The sequence below is a fragment of the Nicotiana sylvestris genome, chromosome 9 (genome assembly GCF_000393655.2).
Source record: "Nicotiana sylvestris chromosome 9, ASM39365v2, whole genome shotgun sequence".
Classification (NCBI taxonomy): Eukaryota; Viridiplantae; Streptophyta; class Magnoliopsida; order Solanales; family Solanaceae; genus Nicotiana; species Nicotiana sylvestris.
The window spans coordinates 38,738,437-38,758,284 of record NC_091065.1 but is presented as its reverse complement, the minus strand read 5'-3'; the positions used below and the strand labels follow the sequence as shown (position 1 = coordinate 38,758,284).

The window sequence follows — 19,848 nt, the reverse complement described above, 5'->3', positions numbered from 1 at the left end:
TATATATTAAAGCTAAATTAGGAGTTGCATTTTTCTACTTTTGAAGCGTGATAAATTGCAATTTGAGGCTTTTAATTTTAAGAGAGGGATTTGAAAAAGAACAAAATTAAGTAAGTTGACTATTATATATTAAAACTAAACTATAATTGAATTCAAAAAAAGATAAAAGTAAAAAAGTGAAGCAGGAGAAAGTGGTGAAATTGGGTTTTGAACCCACGACCTCCAGCAGCTGGAAACTTAAACGCCTCCTCAAAACCACCCTTCAAGTTCGCCTGTTTTTGTTTGGAGACACACGAAAAATATTTAAGGGGTCCCAGATATATGCAGAGATATATATAAATACATATACAGGGGTTTTTCCAAGGCTAACGGGGTCCCGTGGCCCCTCAACCACCAACGTAAGTCCGCCTCTGGTTTTTGGGGTCTCTTCTTCCTACCGTCCTCAAAATGACCTTACCTTTGGCAAAATTTTCATAAAGTAGGCATCCAATCATATTGTACCTTCTGCTCTATCAGTGCTCCCTTTTCATTCATGAACAAAACTGTATCAGGTAGCCTTATTTCACTATGTGTCAATTCAAATCAAAAGATATTCACACTTAAGTACATGTTTCTTCTTTTGCCCAAAATTGTTCTTATTCTAATTTTGTTTTTGCATTAGTGGGGGATTGTTGATATTATAATATTTAAATGCAAACTCAAAGATTTTTTTTGTAGTCCCTTTTTCTTCTTTATTTCTTTGTCTTTTGTGAAAGACAAAGTGTCCCTCATTGGTTGTGGAAAGTCTTTTTCTTCACTTTATAATGAATTACTCTTTGTTGGACTTGTAAAGAGCTAGTAAAAGGGAGTGGTCTCGCGCATATGAGAAGTTAGTCCTGAAGGAAAAACGGGTCGATTTTGTCCGGTCAATTTGCCCCCCCCGCGCGCGAGATATACGTGAGGCCTAATCCAAATTTGGTTTTGCTAAAATTATTTCATTTTGTAACGTCTAATACAGCCATGATTTAACTCTTGTAACAGCTGTAGTTAATTGGGTAACGATTCCATTTTAATTTTTATAAGAACTACAGATTACTTTCTCCATCTGTAATTGTTCAACAGTTTTGCCTACAAAAGGCAGTCTTTTTTGTGAATAATCTCACATAGAAAAAAAACACCTTCATTCTCTTTTCTACTTCATCCGAATTCTGGGCAATAGTTTTGTGCAAATTCCAAACTTCCAGCCACGAGTGCACGTATTTGGAGGTACTGTGGAACCTTGGGGAACGATCGGTCTTAACGATTTGCACACAGTCGGGCCGAAAATTGCTTTTAAGGTTGTGACTTGCCATGACACAATATTTTTGATAAGTTGTTCTTGTTTCCTTCTTGTTCTTAGTCAATATTATCTACTCACACCCACCTCAACCTCTACCAGCAATCTTACAAAATTAAGCCCCGCTTTCTTCTCTGTATCATGATCAACTATTAGTGATTTTCTCACCAAACTACCAATTTTACTTAGCCCTTTGGGACTCCAATATTTGAAGTCGAGACCTGGAAGTTTGATCCAAATACACAGTATACAATTCCTCCCTTGTGAATTTCATGTTAGGAGACCAAGCAAGGACTATGAATCACTTGTTGTCAAAGTGATATATCCCCTCTTGTGTGACTTCATTCTGCACTACCGCAGAGTCAAAAGCGCTAGAATAATTTCATGATCGTTTCTACCTATATAACCATGATGATGCTCAAAATATTGTGGATCTTAGGTTTTATTTTTATTAAGCATGCTCCTAATAACATATAGCCATCCAATCACAGCAATTTTGGGCATTTATGTCAAATATTGACGTAATATATGCGATAAGATATTAACTTGAATTAGATACAGGGTCGGCTCAATGGTAAAGTCACTCAAGCAATTGCTTGAGGCCCCATATCTAGGGGGCCCAAAATTTTCTGATATTAATAAATTTTCTTATCTATATTATATTAAAAGTGAGAAGCTCATAGTTAAAAAGTTAGATTACCAAAATACCCCTCTAAATAATTTAAATATCCTATAAATGGCTATAAACAGCTACAAAAACTCACGCCTACGATGAAGTCATTTAATGAAACGGTGGCAACTTTTTGTTTTGAAGAAAGCAACTCTTTAACCTACATCAGAGGGGCATGAGGGATCGAGACCTAGATGAGTATCATCCGTCTAACAGAACAAAGTAACAAGTATGATTTTTACCTTCTTTATGTTATTATTTGCAAAAACAAAAAAAAAATGTCCTCATACTAGATATGTAATTTCATGTATCTTGCATTGGAAATCAAAGAGATAATTTAATCCGCGCAAGAAGAGTTATCATAATTCCATTTCTCTATGACCAAACAGTATTGATGGGTATAAGTTCGCGTACTTACAAATTTGAAATATATCAAGTCATGAGGAGCATAAATATTAGATCAAATTTCAAGTTTCTTCATTCACATTTAATTATTTATTGTTATTTTTCTCTCTTCCAATCCACCATGAATTACGTGTCACAATTCCCTTTTGCATTCCTTCCATATAATCGTGTTAGAAATTTATAGAATAAAGATATAATATTACTACATAAAAGAAAAAATAATTAAACAATTAATGTGTTTGCCTGAATAAATTTATACAGGCGATTCTATTCATATGATATGAACTACATATTCCACGGACTAACTTCCTTCATTTTTTTCCTTAAAGTAATTGATGTTAACAACCATTGTTGATAATGTTATATGGATATCTTGTCAATCTTGTGAAACATAAATTTAAAGGACATGCATATTCTTCTAAATATCGAATTATCCTCATTGCTTCTCTTTCTCCTTCTTTTTATAGTATAAGCATATACTTTTATGGTAACACATACTGATATAATTTTAGTATTAATTTTAAATAACTTATTTGAAAAGTGTCTTTTTAGTTGTGTCCTTAATTTCATAAATTAGCAAATTTTTGGAATATATAAATATAGATTTACTATTAATTTTAAATAACTTATTTGAAAAATGTATTGTTAGATAAGTTGATGAATTTGTCTTATTATGTTTTATTTTCTAAATTGATTGATTAGTTATTCAGTATTGGATGCCTTTTTGTTGAATTGTAGTTGTTGCAGTTTAGTTTAGTTAATCATGTATGCGATATGTCTTAATGCTTGTAAATATTTCGGGAATAACTATTAGCGAAGCTTTTGCACAGATGGAGAAACAATCTAATATTTATGATGTCGTACATGTTAAGTCTTATGACAAGGTATTTTTCAGCAAATCTATTCTAAGATAATATTGAATTGGCAACTGAAACATCATGTGTTTGGTTCATTGAATTAATGGATAAGAGGGTAGAGGCGAGCAACTGATAGTGTTTATAAATGCACTAGGTGGTGGGTGCTATGTTCTTCCTGAGTCTTTATCCATTAGGACAATCTATCAAAATGGATGAAAGAAACATATATCAGGTATATCATCTATTTGTGAGATACGCAAACACAACTTTTAGGTTCTAAATTTTTTCAATTTAAAATTGAAGTTGAAGTAATAGATAAAATTACCAATAAATACTTGAATTGCAAATAATGTGTGCTCAAATACCCTTAAAAATTCTTAAAGCATGTATATGATAATTATTCAATAATTTGCAATACAAACTTTATAATAATGATACAAGATAACGTGCAACGCACGTTGAGAGAGACTAGTCTTAATAAATACCTGTATTTGTATTTGATGAATTTTTAAAAAAATATTTAGTATATAAAAAAGTATATCTTTCATAAATAAGGAAACTATGGAACCGATAAATATAATTTGGGAATAGGAATAGTAACTTACTTGCCTTTATATATTATCATTATTATCATAGGGCCCATATTACTTTTATTAATTTCTTTTTAAACTAATTTTTACTTAATCTTTTATATTCCTTTTAGCCTTTCCAGACTTATAAGTCCACTGTCTCATAAAATATTCTGTCAAATATGATAGCAGAAAGCAATTGCGAACTCTTTTTTTGTCAATCTTTCCCGATATTGCACCAAAAATATTGAAACAACAAAAGTAATATCAAGTTATCTATGACAATATGTTAAACCAGGTTCAATTGTTCTATACTTTTCTTATTACTTTACTTTGTTTGTAAGTATATGTATTATCTTTTTTTAATTTATTAGAATTTTAATATGTCAACAAGAAAATATGAATCCGCATATTAAAAATGCCAAAAAAGAGAGAGAAGAATTGGAACTTTAATACAATCCCCAAAAATAGGAAGAATTTATGGTAGATAAACAAACCACTAATATAATTGAGCTAGAAGAGAATGGAATCCAAGAAGAAGAAGAAGAAAGTTTGTGAGAATTTAACATAGATCTTTTAGAAAATCAGAAAATCCTACAAAAATTGAATAATAATCCTAAAAAGTAAAAATATATATAATCCTAGTTAAGAAATCGATTATAAATAAATTATTAAAAAATTTACATCTCAAAAGGCTAGAAAAATAAATTTCAAAATAAAATTTTATTAAATGAGTTTTTAAATATGAAAAAACTTAGGGCCCCTCGTTGAAGTTTGGTTTTAGGCCCCGGATACCGTTGAGCCGCCCTGATTAGATAGTCGGTTTCACATAACACTACGGGGAAAAAAGTTCTTCTTAGTATGTGCAAAATCTTGTTCAAATAATCGTGGTCAAATTTCAATATAATGTACTCTGGAAAAGGGGGGAAAATGGTGGGGGTACGATGAGGATATTCATTTTCTTGAAATGCTTGAAAGCATAAAATTTCTTCCCTTCTTCTCCCCTTACCAAAAATTAGCTTCAGCCTGGTTAATCCTTATAAAGTAGCAGATCTTTTCAATGTTCCTGAAATCACTTGCATTAAAGTAGGTTCTAGGATTTCTAGAACATGGTGCACCATTAAAGAAAGCAGAAAAAAGAAAGAAAGTATAAAGTAGGAAGTGATTCATGTTCGTCTAGTTAAATAACTAAACCTTCAACCAGTTACACCATTCAACATTTTGAGAGCATGGATGCCAGAAGATAATATTAGATCAATTTTAGAAAATATTTACATAAAATAACCTAATTTGACGGAGATACCATGGGTTCACATACACCATAAACTAAAAAATAAATCAGCCCCTGCATTAAAGTATTGTGCTTCACCTTGAAACACCTCATTGCGACATGTGGTATTAACAGTAATGTTGCATAATGGGACAAAATAACATTCTAGTGTACACCTGAGTTTCATAGGGAGAGCATAGAAGAAAACACAATTATGTTCAACTTTTCTGGTACTACAGTGTATGGTGAATAATGAATTGTGGAATACCAGTATTCCACGTTCTTTAGCAGCCTCACAGTTTGATAAATTCTACCTAGGGATGGCAATGAGGCGAGGAGGGGCGGGGCGGGTTGACTGCTTTTTGTAAAAATTTCAAGTGGGCCAGTGCGGGTTGCAGGTTGAAACCATTAAAGCAATCTACTCCCTTTCTTGCCCTTCTACAGTTTTGACATTAAGCTTAAACACTTCACCCAGTTTTTTTTCTCTATTAAACTCTTTTTTGTATCTCTATTTTTTATGTTACTTGGTGAGATTATCAACTCAATTTCTGCATGACCCAATTGCACTAGTTTAGTTTATGACAATTCTTTTTTCAGTTTGTGACAATTGAATTGATAAATTCTTGGCCTAACAGAATCGTCTTTTTATTTTCCTTTTAATTAAAAATGACCAAAAAAACAACTGAAAAGGTGTATTATCGAAAAGAATTTGAAAAGGTAACAAGAAGAGAGTTATTGACTTTGTAAATACAACTGGGTCAATAAAAACGACAAGGAGGATTGAGTACATTTGATAATATTTGAACATTCTTCTTTCGAATTCAAGTAGGGTCTTTTCTCGAGTCCCCAACACAAAGGGAAAAAAAAAGTACTAAGTTGCTCGAGTAACATAATTGATAAGCTCTTCATTTAAAAGAACAATGAAATGTTTAACCGAATTGTTTTAGTTAAATAAAAAAAATGGAAGAAGAAAAAAACTTATGCGGGTGCGGGGCGGGGCTTTGCTGGTGCTGGGGGTGGGGATTTCAAATTTTTGTGGGTTCAATCCAAACCCGCTCTACCCCGCCCCACTGCCATCCCTAATTCTAATATTTAGAAACATTCAGAAGGTTCGACAATATTTTATTATCATTCATAATAGTACTCGCGATCCGTAAAAATAGCACGGTATAGCCAGTTTTCGGACCGGTCATTCAAAAATAGCCAGCGTTTACGAAGTCAATGAAAAATAGCCATTATTTTGCTGCAACAGAGACCGGTCCAGCATAATATACTGGAGTTCGGTGCACCTGTGTATGAACTCCAGCATATTATGCTGGACCAGTATACTTTGCTGACTCCAGTATAATATACTTGAGATTGGAGCACCGGTGCTCCAAATTCTAGTATATTATACTGGACAATTATACCTGCTGGAACTCCAGTATATTATGCTGGAGTTCCAGCATAGTTATCCTGGAACTCCAGTATAATATGCTGGAGTTCAAGCATATTTATGCTGGAACTCCAATATAATTTACTGGCATATTTTCCGGGTTTTGAATAGTGTTTTCGCTCAGATTTATCTTTACATGAAAAGCGGCTAAATTTCGATTACTTTTGAAAACGGGGCTATTTTTGAACGACCAATTGAAAATCTGGCTATTTTTGAATTTCACCATTGCGATCCCGATCAAGATTCACGGGCCTGCCTTGTTGAGGGTCAACACTTAGGGTTCAAAATGCAAGAGGAGTTCATGAAAATGTTCAAGTAGAATAGCCATCAAATGCGAATTGATGTTGAGATGAAGTCTTTATAAATACTACTTCATTATCCAATATTTCATCAATTTGCCCAAAATAGAGAATGGGCGTTGGGATGGAGTCCTTATAAAGGTACTTCATTATCCAAAATTTTATCCATTTGCCTAATGTTCAACAACATTCTATTTTCTTTTTTGTTAATCTTTCTGTTAAGTGGTTCAATAGCATTCTGTTCCGTTATACTTCTACAGGCAAGAGGCACCAAAAAAGATCTGAGAATTTACAAAAGATATCGACAACTTCTGTTACACATGCCTGATCAGTTTGGAACTAACTTTTAGGGTTGAAGCAATCCATGTAGTAGCATCTCACTGACAATGGTCATCGCATCTCATGAGATCACATATGCTCAAAACAGAATGGATGACAAAGGCAGTCAATAGCATGTATCAGCTTTCTCCGAGGACCAACAGCATGTGAACCCATCTCCTTGAGCTTTTCCATGGTCAGATTTGCCAACTGATACTTGTTGATGCTCTTGCTCTGAAAGATGCTCACAAAATGATCAAGGCCCCTCGAAACCAACCAACTTCTCAATCCTCCAGCACTTTGAAGCTTGCGCTCAAGATTAATTGCTCTCATTCTTTTATTTATCATCGCACTCCTATCAGCAGTGATAATTGATCGCTTGGCAATCTTTGAGGCAGAGCAAACACCAGCCGTTCTATTAGTTCTGAAACTAGGCATTGGCCGGGTTTCTACGCGCTCTCTTTCAATTAGCCTAGATGGTCTTGGCAACTGAGAAATTGATTGAGGAACTACTTTGGCAACTGTTGGTATAGCAAGTTTAGGTGCCAAAGACATTGGCTCCTCCATTTTACAAACTACGTCTCCTTCAGTATGCATCTCAACTTGATATGTTTGAGTATCAGTAGGTTTAATTGTTGGTACATGTAGCAGGGTTTCTCCAGCGTCATGCACCACGGACTGCTTAAGTACAGGTAGGGGAGGGATCAAAATGGTGACTTTCTGCTTCTTGACTATTATCCAGCTATCTTCACTCAGCTGGTCCACCAATGAGGTACCCGAACTACCTTTCTTAGTTTTCGGAACAGGCACAGCTTGTTGATGTTTTTGCCTTGCCATTAGTTGCTGACCTGCTGAATGAATATGGAATGAATAAAAAATAATTCTGGACACTGAAAATGAGCATGTATTGACTTGTTGTACCAAGAGCAACCAAATAGAAAACTATGGAGGGGCAGAAATATGTCAACGACCTCAATTCCAAATACAATCCCCCTTCCCCACCCTGTTAACAAAAAGGAAGGTAGAGAGAACAGGCAAACCTAAGAAATTACTTGAAACAGGATCTGGAACAAGGCTGTCTGAGAAAACTAGCACAAATCAAAGACGTGTAGGACCTAGTACTACGTCTAAACCCACCAAAAGCACATTATAAACTACATTGCTTCGACACGGCAGTTTAGGCGCCGCACCTGTGTCGAGACGACACTAGTATGGGTGTGGGTATGTAATCCGTATCGGATATGGTCAAACAATTTTGAGTACTTTGACCACGATAGACGGAAAAATTCTAGATGAGATACAATTTGATTCCCGAAATCAGAACGAAAACTAGGGTAAATTTGAAAAAAATATCATACCTTATCTAGGAAGTCAATCATTTACTTATCTATAACTTGAGAATAAAAAAAAATTCACACTTTACAATCTATACGCAAGTAATCCAAAATATTTCTCCTAATTTAGAGATATTTTTATATTTTTGAATTATTTTTAACCGGATCACTGCACTGTAACCGTACTAGGATCCATATCCCGAATTTTAGAATTTACATCTCGAAGGATCCAACCTCTAGATCCGCACCCTTGTCCGAGCAACTTAGATTATAAATATATCGGAAAAGGGCCAAAACTATCCCTGATCTATTGGACAAGGTATACAAATGTCTTTCATTCACCTATTGAGCCCTAAATTCCCTCACTGTTATCTTCTGGTTCAAATATAACTTTGAACAATTAAAAAGGTCCAAATATGCCCCTCGTACTAACGAATGAAGCCACATGAGGGTATAGTTGGACCTTTCTAATTGCATAGGGAAATATTTGGACCATTTTAATTGTTCAGGGGTATGCTTCAAATTATTACATATATTGCTAAATATATATATACTTTATTCAATTGGCATAAGACACAAAGAAATATCAAGAAGTATATGTTAAGAAAATAATAATAGCATATCATATCTCTCTAAAAGATTGTCTCCGATAAAACTAAAGTAAAAAGTGGAATGTATTAGTTGTATGCTCTTAGGATTAATTGACCTAACTCCAACGATTAGAAGCTAATGAAGAATAATGAATGAAGTAATTAATAAGAACACTATAATTGAAAAAATTAGTTTATAAAAAGAGCTAAACACAGTCCAAGTTATCACATGTTGGTAAGTTTTGTTGTCTTCTAATTAAATTTATCGCTTTTCCTTATTTATTAGAAAAACTTTATATCTCTCGAATGAGTATTTGTAGTACTAGTCATTTGCTTATACAACGAGTGAATTGTCAAAAATAATTTTTTTTCAATCTTCTAATAAAATTAATTTTTGTTTTATAGAGCGGTGGTCAATTGGGTCAATTGGGGCATCGTGTTAGGGCAATTGGGGCACTCCGAGAGTCACCGCAACTTTAGGTATTGTAGGCGCATCAAGGTTGAGGAGGTCGTGGGTGCGATGGGTAAGATGAATCAGGGCAAAGCGACCGAACCAGACGAGATTCCAATAGAATTTTGGAGATATGCGGGTAGAGCAGGTTTGGAGTGGTTGACTGGGTTGTATAATATTATCTTCAGAACGAAGAGGATGCATGATGAGTGGCGGTGGAGTACAATGGTTTCGGTGTACAAGAACAAAGGTGATATCCAGAATTGTAACAACTATAAGGGTATCAAGTTACTAAGTCATACTATGAAAGTTTGGGACAGGGTGGTGGAAGGGAGGATAAGGAGGGCGGTGTCTATATCGGAAAACCAGTTCGGGTTCATGCCGGGTCGTTCTACTACGGAAGCTATCCACCTTATCAGGAGGTTGGTGGAACAATACAGGGATAGGAAGGGATTTGCATATAGGCGTATGACAAGGTCCCCAGGGACGTCCTTTGGAGATGTCTGGAGGTGAAAGGTGTGCCGGTGGCTTACATTAGGGCGATAAAGGATATGTATGATGGAGCTATGACTCCGTTAGAACTGTGGGAGGTGACTCAGAACCTTTCCCTGTGGTTATGGGGTTACACCAAGGATCTGCGCTCAGCCCGTTCTTATTTGCCCTGGCGACGGACGCACTGACAAACCATATCCAAGGAGAGGTGTCATGGTGTATGTTGTTCGCTGATGATATAGTCCTGATTGATGAGACACGAGGCGGTGTTAATGGGAGACTGGAGGTATGGAGGCAGGCCCTGGAGTCTAAAGGTTTCAAGTTGAGTAGGACTAAGACGGAATATATGGAATGTAAGTTCAGCGACGTGACAGGGGAAGAAGATGTGGAAGTCACGCTTGACTCACAGGTTATCCTCAAGAGAGAAAGTTTTAAGTACTTAGGGTCAATTATCCAGGGAGATGGAGAGATCGACAGAGATGTAATGCACCGTATTGGGGTGGGGTGGATGAAATGGAGGTTAGCGTCTGGAGTCCTGTGTGACAAGAATGTCCACCGAAACTCAAAGGTAAGCTCTATAGAGTGGTGATCAGACCGGCCATGTTGTATGGGGCTGAGTGTTGGCCAGTCAAGAATTCACATATCCAGAAGATGAAAGTAGCAGAAATGAGGATGTTGAGATGGATGTATGGGTAGACTAGGATGGATAAGATTAGGAATTAAGATATTCGGGAGAGGGTGGGCGTGGCTCTGATGGATGACAAGATGCAGGAAACGCGGCTTAGATGGTTCGAACACGTGCAGAGGAGAAGCCTAGATGTCCCGGTTAGGAGGTGTGAGCGGTTGGCTTTGGCAGGTACGAGAAGAGGTAGAGGGCGGCCTAAGAAGTATTGGGGCGACGTAATCAGACAGGACATGGCGCCACTCTAGATTTCTGAGGACATGGCTCTTGATAGGAAGGTGTGGAGGTCGAGCATTAGGGTTGTAGGTTAAAGGGTAGTCGAGCGATTTTCCTCTTTGACCCGGTTTCCCCTCTTTGTACCGACGAGTATGATAGTATTTTGTCTAGCACTGCTAGTGATTTATATTGTGTTTCATACTTTTGTATAATATTTGTGTTACTGCTTTTTCATTTATTCGCCGTCTCTCATGTTGCTGATATTATTTTTCAGGTTTTGTTGTCATAGATCGATTGTCTCTGAGCCGAGGGTCTCCCGGAAACAGCCTTTCTACCCTCTCTGGGGTAGGGGTAAGGTCTGCGTACACTCTACCCTCCCCAGACCCCACTGGTGGGATTCTATTGGGTTGTGTTGCGTGTTGATAGAGCGGTGGTCAGACCGGCTATGTTGCATGGGCCTGAGTGTTGGCCAGTCAAGAGCTCTCACGTCCAGAAGATGAAGGCAGCAGAGATGGATGTGCCGGCACACCAGATTAGATAGGATTCGAAATGAAGTTATTCCGGACAAGGTGGGTGTGGCCCCTATTGAGGACAAGATGCAGGAAGTACCGCTTAGATGATTTGGACATGTTAAGAGGAGAAGCACAGACGCTCCGGTAAGGAGGTGTGAGAGGTTAACATTGGAGGGCCTTAGGAGAGGTAGAGGTAGATCGAAGAAGAGTTGGGTGAGGTGATTAGGCATGACATGGCGCAACTACAGCTGACCGAGGACATGACCCGTGATAGGAAGGTGTGGAGGTCAAAGATTAGGATAGTAGGTTAGGTAGTCTAGATTATTCATAGGTAGTGTCAGTACGTACTCTCGCATTTGGTTGGTAGTAGGCTTATTTGAATACCTATCTTTTTTTTTTTTCTTTTTTTTTTACATTTCGGTCATATCTTGTTGTGTATGTTGCTTTTACATGATTTTTCGGTGTTGTCCTGTCTTGTTTTCTTGTTATTATTATGGTATCTATGCTTGCCTAAGCCGAGGGTTTATTGGAAACAGCCTCTCTACCTCCACAAAGGTAGGGGTAAGGTCTGTGTACACACTACCCTCCCAGACCCCATTATGTGGGATTATACTAGGTATGTTGTTGTTGTTGTTGTTAGCTTCATGTGTTATATTTTCTTGAATAATAATTTTAATTTTGTGGTCTCTGTTTTCTCGTCAAAGGAGATATCTAAGCTCTATATATATACATATGCATCTTTGCTGAAAAATAAAATGTACATATTCAGTAGCACATGAAACAATTTGAAACATATCCCTAAACAATTAAAAATGGTCCAAATATACCCCTAAGAAACTAAAAAGGTCTAGATATACCCCCACATGGCTTCCGCTGTTAGTGCGAGGAGCATATTTAGACCTTTTTAATTGTTCAGGGCTATATTTGAAGGTATTTAAGGCTAAATAGGTAAAAACGAAGAGCAATTTTAGATCTTGTCCAATAGATTATGGGCAGTTTTGGCCCTGTCAGTGAATATAATTTAAAGCAACAATCAACAAAATGTATTCTAAAGCACAAGCTTCATAGTGTCTCTAGGTTAAGAACTTCTACGGGTCGTGGTCAATCAAAAGGATGCTCATATCAAACTAAAAAATAAAAATTATGCATGGGTAGTAGGATGATTCCTGATTCTGGATGCCTGGACCTAATGAAAAAGGGCTGTCCCCTCACATTTCCAAGAGTACTGTCAAATAAAATTATGGATCCTTTCTATTACTTTTGCACCACTAGAGATATAGAAAACATTGAAAGAATTTATTGATGGGATTTTACTACTATACTAATGCTTAGAGGTTTGGAACGTATTTCCAACATTTCGCTTGAATTGTTGAAGAAGACAGCATCACAATGATGATTGATGTTGTGTAAATACTGAAACAGCAGACAAACCATATCTGCAGCTATTGCTACTATTAGTCTAATTCACTTTATTTTACCATAATCACAGGCTGCACCACTCAAATTATGAAGTTTGACCGTATGGCTCCTCAGAGCTGCCGAGCCTACCTCAGAAAATTAGTGTACTCCATCATGTACCAACACATTTTAAATGTTTTCTGATACTAAAGCATCAAAAGACTACAGTGCAAGAGGTAATTGCATTGAGCATTCTCCCAGTAGTCAGTACTCTGCGGAATGACAGTCAAAAATCTTCCTCAGAAGCAAAAAGTAGGAAGATCAAACTTATAATGCCAGATCCTTCCTCAAACATTTAAAATGCCAAACCACAGGAAGTTGATGGCTGCATTATAGGCTAGATACATCAGGTACAGGATGTTGGTATCCACAATTCATATATTCCAAATAGCAACTCCGGCACCACAATCTACGAAACCAACAATGCACAGACTCCATCCACAACTTCAACACTTAATTTGTTTAGTAGCTCGTACGAAAGGAAACCAAAATCATACAACAATCATGTCTCTTGTGGCTCTATCCATAGAGGCCATGATTAACAGAAGAAAACCCTTGGTACATATTCAATAAACAACTTGTAGTCAGATTTCCAATTCATCAAGCATTGCACCAAACTGGGATAGATAGTTGCATCTGTGCCACTTGGCCTCTTGTTCTTAAAATGAATCAGAATTTACCTTCAGCAGATGTAATGTTTTAGTTTGGGTGCTTGCTTTTTTCTTCAGTCTTGACATAATTTTCCTTTGACAATTGACATAATGTTCAGTGTAGCTTCAAAAAAACAGACGGTTAGTCCACTGATAAGATGTGTTTGTCTTCTACTTATCCTAAACCTTTACTCTGTAGAGCACTTTTTCATAGTTCCAACTTTTTAGTTGACTACCTCATTTAATTTCTTCAATTAATACATAAGTAGCAAGTACCATGGAACATCAGTGTATACTATTGGTTTGTTCATCCAAAGGTAAGCATGTCCAGACTCTAAGACCTATTCCTGTATAACTACTGCTGTGAGAACTCCCATTATATCTCCTCCAACCATTCTCACACTTGTGATCGCTCCTTCAAATATATCATTTATGTCATTTATATATGAATTTATGTCTTCTTAATTACACCCCTTGGGATGTGACCTTGCCCCGGACCCTGCATGAACGCGGGATGCGTTGTGCACTGAGCTGCCCTTTTAATTACCCACTAAAAGACTTCTCTTGCTACACTTATCATCTACCCTTTATTAGTCCATGAATATCATAAGGAGATCCTTCATCCCTAGTAAGAGCCTGTTTGGATTGGCTTATTATAAGTGCTTTTAAGCCAAAATAGCTTTAAGTTATTTTGTAGTGTTTGGATAAAGTAAAACAAGTGCTTTTAAGCACTTGTTTTTTAGTTAAAATAACAAAAATAAGCCAAAAGCTAGAATTCCTAACTTATTGGCTTATGCTTAAAAGTCACTTAAAAAAAAAGCCCATCCAAATGGGCTCTAATTTCCATCAACCTTCATTATAAAATATAACCTCTATAATAAACCTGCCTGCGATCCAATCCAAGTTGGCTCTCTACCCTTATAATATCCCTACATCAAATGTATATCACTCTTTCCAAGAGCTTTGATGTATACCATCTAAGTTTAATACCACGATTTTGCAATATCTCCTTTGGTTTATGAATTGGAATCAACTCTTTATCCACTTATTTAGCATCTTTGCACACCATAATAGAGCATTGAGTAGTTTGGTAAGACATACGTCTCCAAGCTTTACAAGGGAATCCTGAACCTCGCTATAGATTCCATCTCGACGACATGCTTTTCTACCTCCAATGTTGTTCATGGCATGATTTACTTCACTCTATCTAATTCTACAAGTTTGGTCAAGGTTTCTATTTGTACCGAATGTACGAATATTTGTAAAGTTATCCTCGTAACTTGTATTGAATAATTGCTCAAAATAGCATTTTCATCTTTCTTTGAACTTTTTGTCTCCTGTCAAAACTTGTTGAAATCATCTTTACTATACTTAACTTGGTCCATGTCTTTACCCCTTTTCTGTGTCATCGTGTTAGCTTATACATTTCTTTCCTACCTTCGTACATCCGTTACTTTTGGTTTAACTCATCTAAGGATTTACCTAACTTCGTTAATCACCTCTTTAGACTCTTTCTTTATTCTTTTATACTCTTCCAGGCTTCTCCATTTTTTTTTAATCTCTCTTTTTACCTCCTCACTCTGCCACATGATTCTTGCAGTCAATGCCCTAAGCCTTTAAACCCACCTTGAACTCACTTGTTACCGTTTTAGTACATATGTATTGTTTCTTCACTTGCTATATTTGTTTTTTGATAGGGTTGTATTAGCTATAACATTTCCTTTATTTTCCTTCATTACCTTCAATTCGCCTGGTTACCTTGGTTACCTTCATTGGGTAGGAGAGTAGGGGTAAGGCCTGCGTACACACTATCCAGACCCCACATGTGGGAATATACAGGGTATGTTGTTGTTGTTGTACCTTCAATTTGCCTGGAGGAATCTTTTTTTAAGTCAATAATATATCCTTTTTGCTTACTTCTAATCCACGTATGAGAGTAGGCAAGGGGAGATATCAATAAACCAGATATAGGTACAGACATCTTCTCTAATAAAGAGACACAACGGTTTCTTCTAGGAGCGTCAGGGGATGCAGGAGGGAAGTATTTGGTACTAGGGAGAATAAGCTTGCAATTTCAATTTTACAAAAGGAAAACATCCAGACCATATTCGAGAATCAGGGAATTAAAAGAGTGGGTATTCATGCATCCTAGCAATCACTATGGACTAGGTCAACTTTGAACTTCCAGCTTGACCAAAATCATCTTCCATCTGTTTCAAACCCAAAACAGTTGCCTAAACAAGGGTAGTAACATTCACAAATAGATTTTCAGCCAGTGGTGCTTAGGCAAAAAGATCTGGCCATGGATTTTGGTATGTGATTACACCTGACTTCTCGTTTGATGTGGTAAAGAGGAAACGCTGGCCAGTCCAAGTAAAGAGATGCATGGAGGCTATTGAACACCTAGCTTGAAGCATGATGTCATCTTGGCAGTGACTGCAATCTTATGTGCTTGTACTTCTGCTCTATATTGAAGCATTTAGAACTTTCGGAGAAGCCTTTGGATAAGACCTGCTTCAATGCATGTACTCCTTCAAGTAATGCAGCATCAATTCGTTCTCTAGCAGTTGCGTTAAATTTTTGAAGCATGAATGCTTTGGTGTCCATTTGACCAGGAGGTCTTCCAACACCTATCCTTAACCGAGGAAATTCTCGATTTCCACAAAAATGATAAATCATGCTCTTCAATCCATTATGGCTGTGATGACCTCCCTTAGGGTGAAGACAAAGAACTCCACATGGTAAATCCATATCATCATGAAACACAACCACACGAGTGAGAAGGATGTTGTAATATGCTGCAAGTGGGCCTGCAGATTCACCACTCAAATTCATGCAAGTTTCTGGCTTTGCTAGGAGAACTAGAACGCCACTGACAAAACCTTTTCCAAACATAGCTTTACAATGTGCTGTCTCCATATGAATCCCCAGCGACTCTGCAAATGAATCAAGCATTTCAAAACAAACATTGTGTCTCGTTCCCCTGTATTTATCACCAGGATCGCCCAACCCAAAAAAGAGCCATGGCCGAGGAGAACAAGTGCAGAAGTTGCGCCTACAAATCCTTCTAAGCATTTCATTCATCGGAAGTTCACAAGAAGTTACTGTTGTCGGCAACTATTGTAGAGTTCGCGGTGGATCTCTGAGCCTCTATTTCACCTGGAGGAATCTAACCTTAGGTCTCGTACACCACTAATGAATATTCATGCCAGAATTTTTTCAATCTCCTTGGCTCGAGAATATAGAAACATTTCCACGAAATTCTTGAATATTCATGATTAAAATATTCTTGCTTCGCATTTGATCACTTTTTTCTGATCAAAACATTTCTTGTGCTATTAAGTACTTCCTATCTCCCAATAAATCTCTCTTTCCTTTCTGCACTATCAGAAAAAAAAAAAAGCATACTTGACCATACTGGGCTTGTCTAACATGGTTTGTGGAATGGGGGTTTAGTCTCTTTATATGGTTTTGGGCAATTCTCACCACATGAGTTAGCTTTTAGGGTTGAATTAGCCCTAAGGTCCATCCCTTTACATGGTATCACAGACATCAGACAGATCATAATTTTTGGTTTATCTGATATTGGGGCCACCTTATTATTTGTCTATGCTCTAGTTGGTGCGGGGGCTGAGTTTGTCCCACATCTATCGTGGAACGGGAAATTGGTCTCCTTAGGTAATTCTCACCTCATGTGCTAGCCTTTGGAATGAGTTAGCCCCAAGGTCCACTTTCCTTTAATGAAAAAAATTCTACCTCTAATAATTTGTTAGGACAAACAAATACGACTTTACATCAACATGAATTTGGCATTATACCAACTAACTATTCCACTTTTTACATTTCAAATCATTATTTAAAACAGTACTACTAAATCCATTAGAATGATATATTCAAAAGTTTAACTCTTTAATAAGTGTTAAAGTTTTTAGTGCTTGGCATTGTTTAAACTACCACAAGCATGGGGCATCACTTTTCACCCTAAGTCTGCATTTGATTCAAGAAAGTTCATACACCTCCACAGATCAACAAATTAGAAATAATAACAATAACTAATGAGAAGTGCTCTAATCTTTTCAAAGCTCAATCTGGATAAACCCATTTTAATGGGACTATTTCAGATTTGCCAAAAGTCAGAGCAATGTTCTAAAAGCAATCTACGACTAAAAGGAAAAAGAAAAAGGAGATTTTAATGGGACTGACCTTACGAAGAGGTCGGCGATTAGTGCTGGTAGAGAAGGAGGGAAGTGTCACCGGAACTCTATTTGGTACGCACAAAAGAATTTTGATATCAAAACAAAAAATCTCAATATGTTTGGGTTAGGTTTTAAATAGTATCTTAAGAATACCGCGGAGATTTACAAATGGTCATTCAAAAATAGCCACGGCTTTTTAAAAAAAAGACAGTTCGGTGTATTAAGCTCCCGCTATGCGCGGGGTCCGAGGAAGGGCGGGAGAAATTCAAAAATAGCCAGATTTACAACTGGTCATTCAAAAATAGTCCAGTTTCAAAAGTAATCGAAATTTAGCCACTTTTCATGTAAAGATAAATCTGAGCGAAAACACTGTTCAAAACCCGGTACGCCAGTATATTATACTGGAGTTTCAGCATAAGTATGCTTGAACTTCAGCATATTATACTGGAATTCCAGGATAAGTATGTTGGAACTCTAGCATAATATGATGGAGTTCCAGCATAAGTACACTAGAACTCCAGCATAATATACTGGAGTTCCAGCAAGTATAATTGTCCAGTATAATATACTGGAGTCAACAAAGTATACCGATCTAGCATAATATGCTGGAGTTCATACACAAGTGCACGAACTCCAGTATATTATGCTGGATCGGTTTCTGTTGCAGCAAAATAGTGGTTATTTTTCATTGACTTTGTAAACGCTGGCTATTTTTGAATGACCAGTCCAAAAACTGCCTATACCTTGCTATTTTTACAGAAGGGCCGGACCACAAGGGCCTATCGTACGCAGTCTTACCCTACATTTCTGCAAGAAGTTGTTTCCACGGTTTTAAAAGTAATTGAAATTTAGCCACTGTTCATGTAAAGATAAATCTGAACGAAAACACTGTTCAAAATCTGAAAAATACTCCAGTATAATATATTGGAGTTCCAGTATAATAGACCAGTCCAACATAATATATTAGAGATTGGAGCACCGATGCTCCAATCTCTAGTATATTATACTGGAACTTTCCGCATGTTGGAGTTCCAGCATAATATGCTGGAAATTCATACACAGTTGCACGAATCCCTAGTACATTATGCTGAAACTTTCCATATTGCAGCAAAATAGTGACTATTTTTAATGACTTTGCAAATGGTAGCTATTTTTGAATGACCAGTCCGAAAACTGGCTAGCCCGTGCTATTTTTACAAATATTCCCATCAATTTTGGAGCCCATTTAGATGGGCTTAAAAAAGTGATTTTTCATAATAAGTTGGGGTTGTTCAACTTATTGCTTTTGACTTTGTTTTAAGTAGTTTAAAACTTATTTTAAGCATTTTTTGACTTTAACAAATACTGAAAGAAGCTAAAAAAGCTTATAAGCTGATTTGAACAGCTTAAAAGTCAATCCAAACACCCTCTTGGTCAGTTAAGTTTGTCAAAATTGAGTATTTTTTATATTTGTCAAATATTTAATAAACTTTATCAGTTAAATTTAAGAAAAATTATAAATAAAAAAAGAATTCGACGAGAATTTGCATTTGGATATAATTTTATCTATTATTTCAACCTTAACCTGAAATATAAATTTTGAAGGGAAAAAACTAGTTAGAGATGCATTTCAAGTGAAATATTTTTCTCCCAAAATAACAATTATTTTCTTTGTAAAATTCAAATCTCAACATAATTTTCACTTCCAAATATCCTTTTAAATTGCCCCAAATACTTTATTTTTTTATTTCAACCAAATGTTATCCAAACGACGTAATATATAGTAGATGAAATAGTAATGTTTGGTTTTCTTAATTTCCTTTCCATTCCAATCTACCAAATTGACTCCAATTTTTTTGAAAAGGGTAAATACATATAAGTTAAAAAATAAACTATTTGAAGTTTGAAGTCTTACTACTAAAGACTTTTGGTTTAACTAGTTTAGCTAATTATAAATAGAGTTTTTTTTGAAAAAATATGTAATGGAGGAAGAATTTTTTGGAATAAGAAAGATAGCTTTAGTAACGACCCGACTGGTCGTTTTGAGCATTTATACTCCGCTCGATTGTTTGAGGGCATGAGTAGCTCCATATTATGTATTGTGACTTATATGAATCGTCGGCTTTGATTTTCAGAATTGATTTGAAAAA

The 19,848-nt window shown here is 36.4% G+C and overlaps 2 protein-coding genes and 1 pseudogene across 3 annotated transcripts; 1 reads left to right on the top strand and 2 right to left on the bottom strand.

The window, feature by feature from the left end:
• Positions 1-6,859: 6,859 nt before the first annotated feature.
• Positions 6,860-17,821, bottom strand: LOC104240577 (uncharacterized). Of its 2 annotated transcripts, none has more exons than XM_009795441.2 (2): positions 17,727-17,821; positions 6,860-7,986 (listed from the first exon to the last, which is right to left on the bottom strand). In XM_009795441.2, exon 2 carries the CDS (start codon positions 7,973-7,975, stop codon positions 7,229-7,231), a length of 747 nt encoding a protein of 248 aa, XP_009793743.1. In that variant the 5' UTR covers positions 7,976-7,986; positions 17,727-17,821; the 3' UTR covers positions 6,860-7,228. The 2 variants fall into 2 exon arrangements, with proteins under 2 accessions (XP_009793743.1, XP_009793742.1); XM_009795440.2 differs by having other exon boundaries at positions 7,015-7,989.
• Positions 9,426-11,326, top strand: LOC138877470 (uncharacterized; annotated as a pseudogene).
• LOC104240576 (peptidyl-tRNA hydrolase, mitochondrial-like) lies at positions 15,857-16,682 on the bottom strand. Its single transcript, XM_070156687.1, has one exon. The coding sequence runs from the start codon at positions 16,605-16,607 to the stop codon at positions 15,945-15,947; it is 663 nt and encodes a 220-aa protein (XP_070012788.1). The 5' UTR covers positions 16,608-16,682; the 3' UTR covers positions 15,857-15,944.
• Positions 17,822-19,848: the final 2,027 nt, after the last annotated feature.

Bases quoted from the DNA above. Each gene is read 5' to 3' on its own strand.
- LOC104240577 (XM_009795441.2), bottom strand. From the start codon at position 7,975: ATGGCAAGGCAAAAACATCAACAAGCTGTGCCTGTTCCGAAAACTAAG.
- LOC104240576 (XM_070156687.1), bottom strand. From the start codon at position 16,607: ATGAATGAAATGCTTAGAAGGATTTGTAGGCGCAACTTCTGCACTTGT.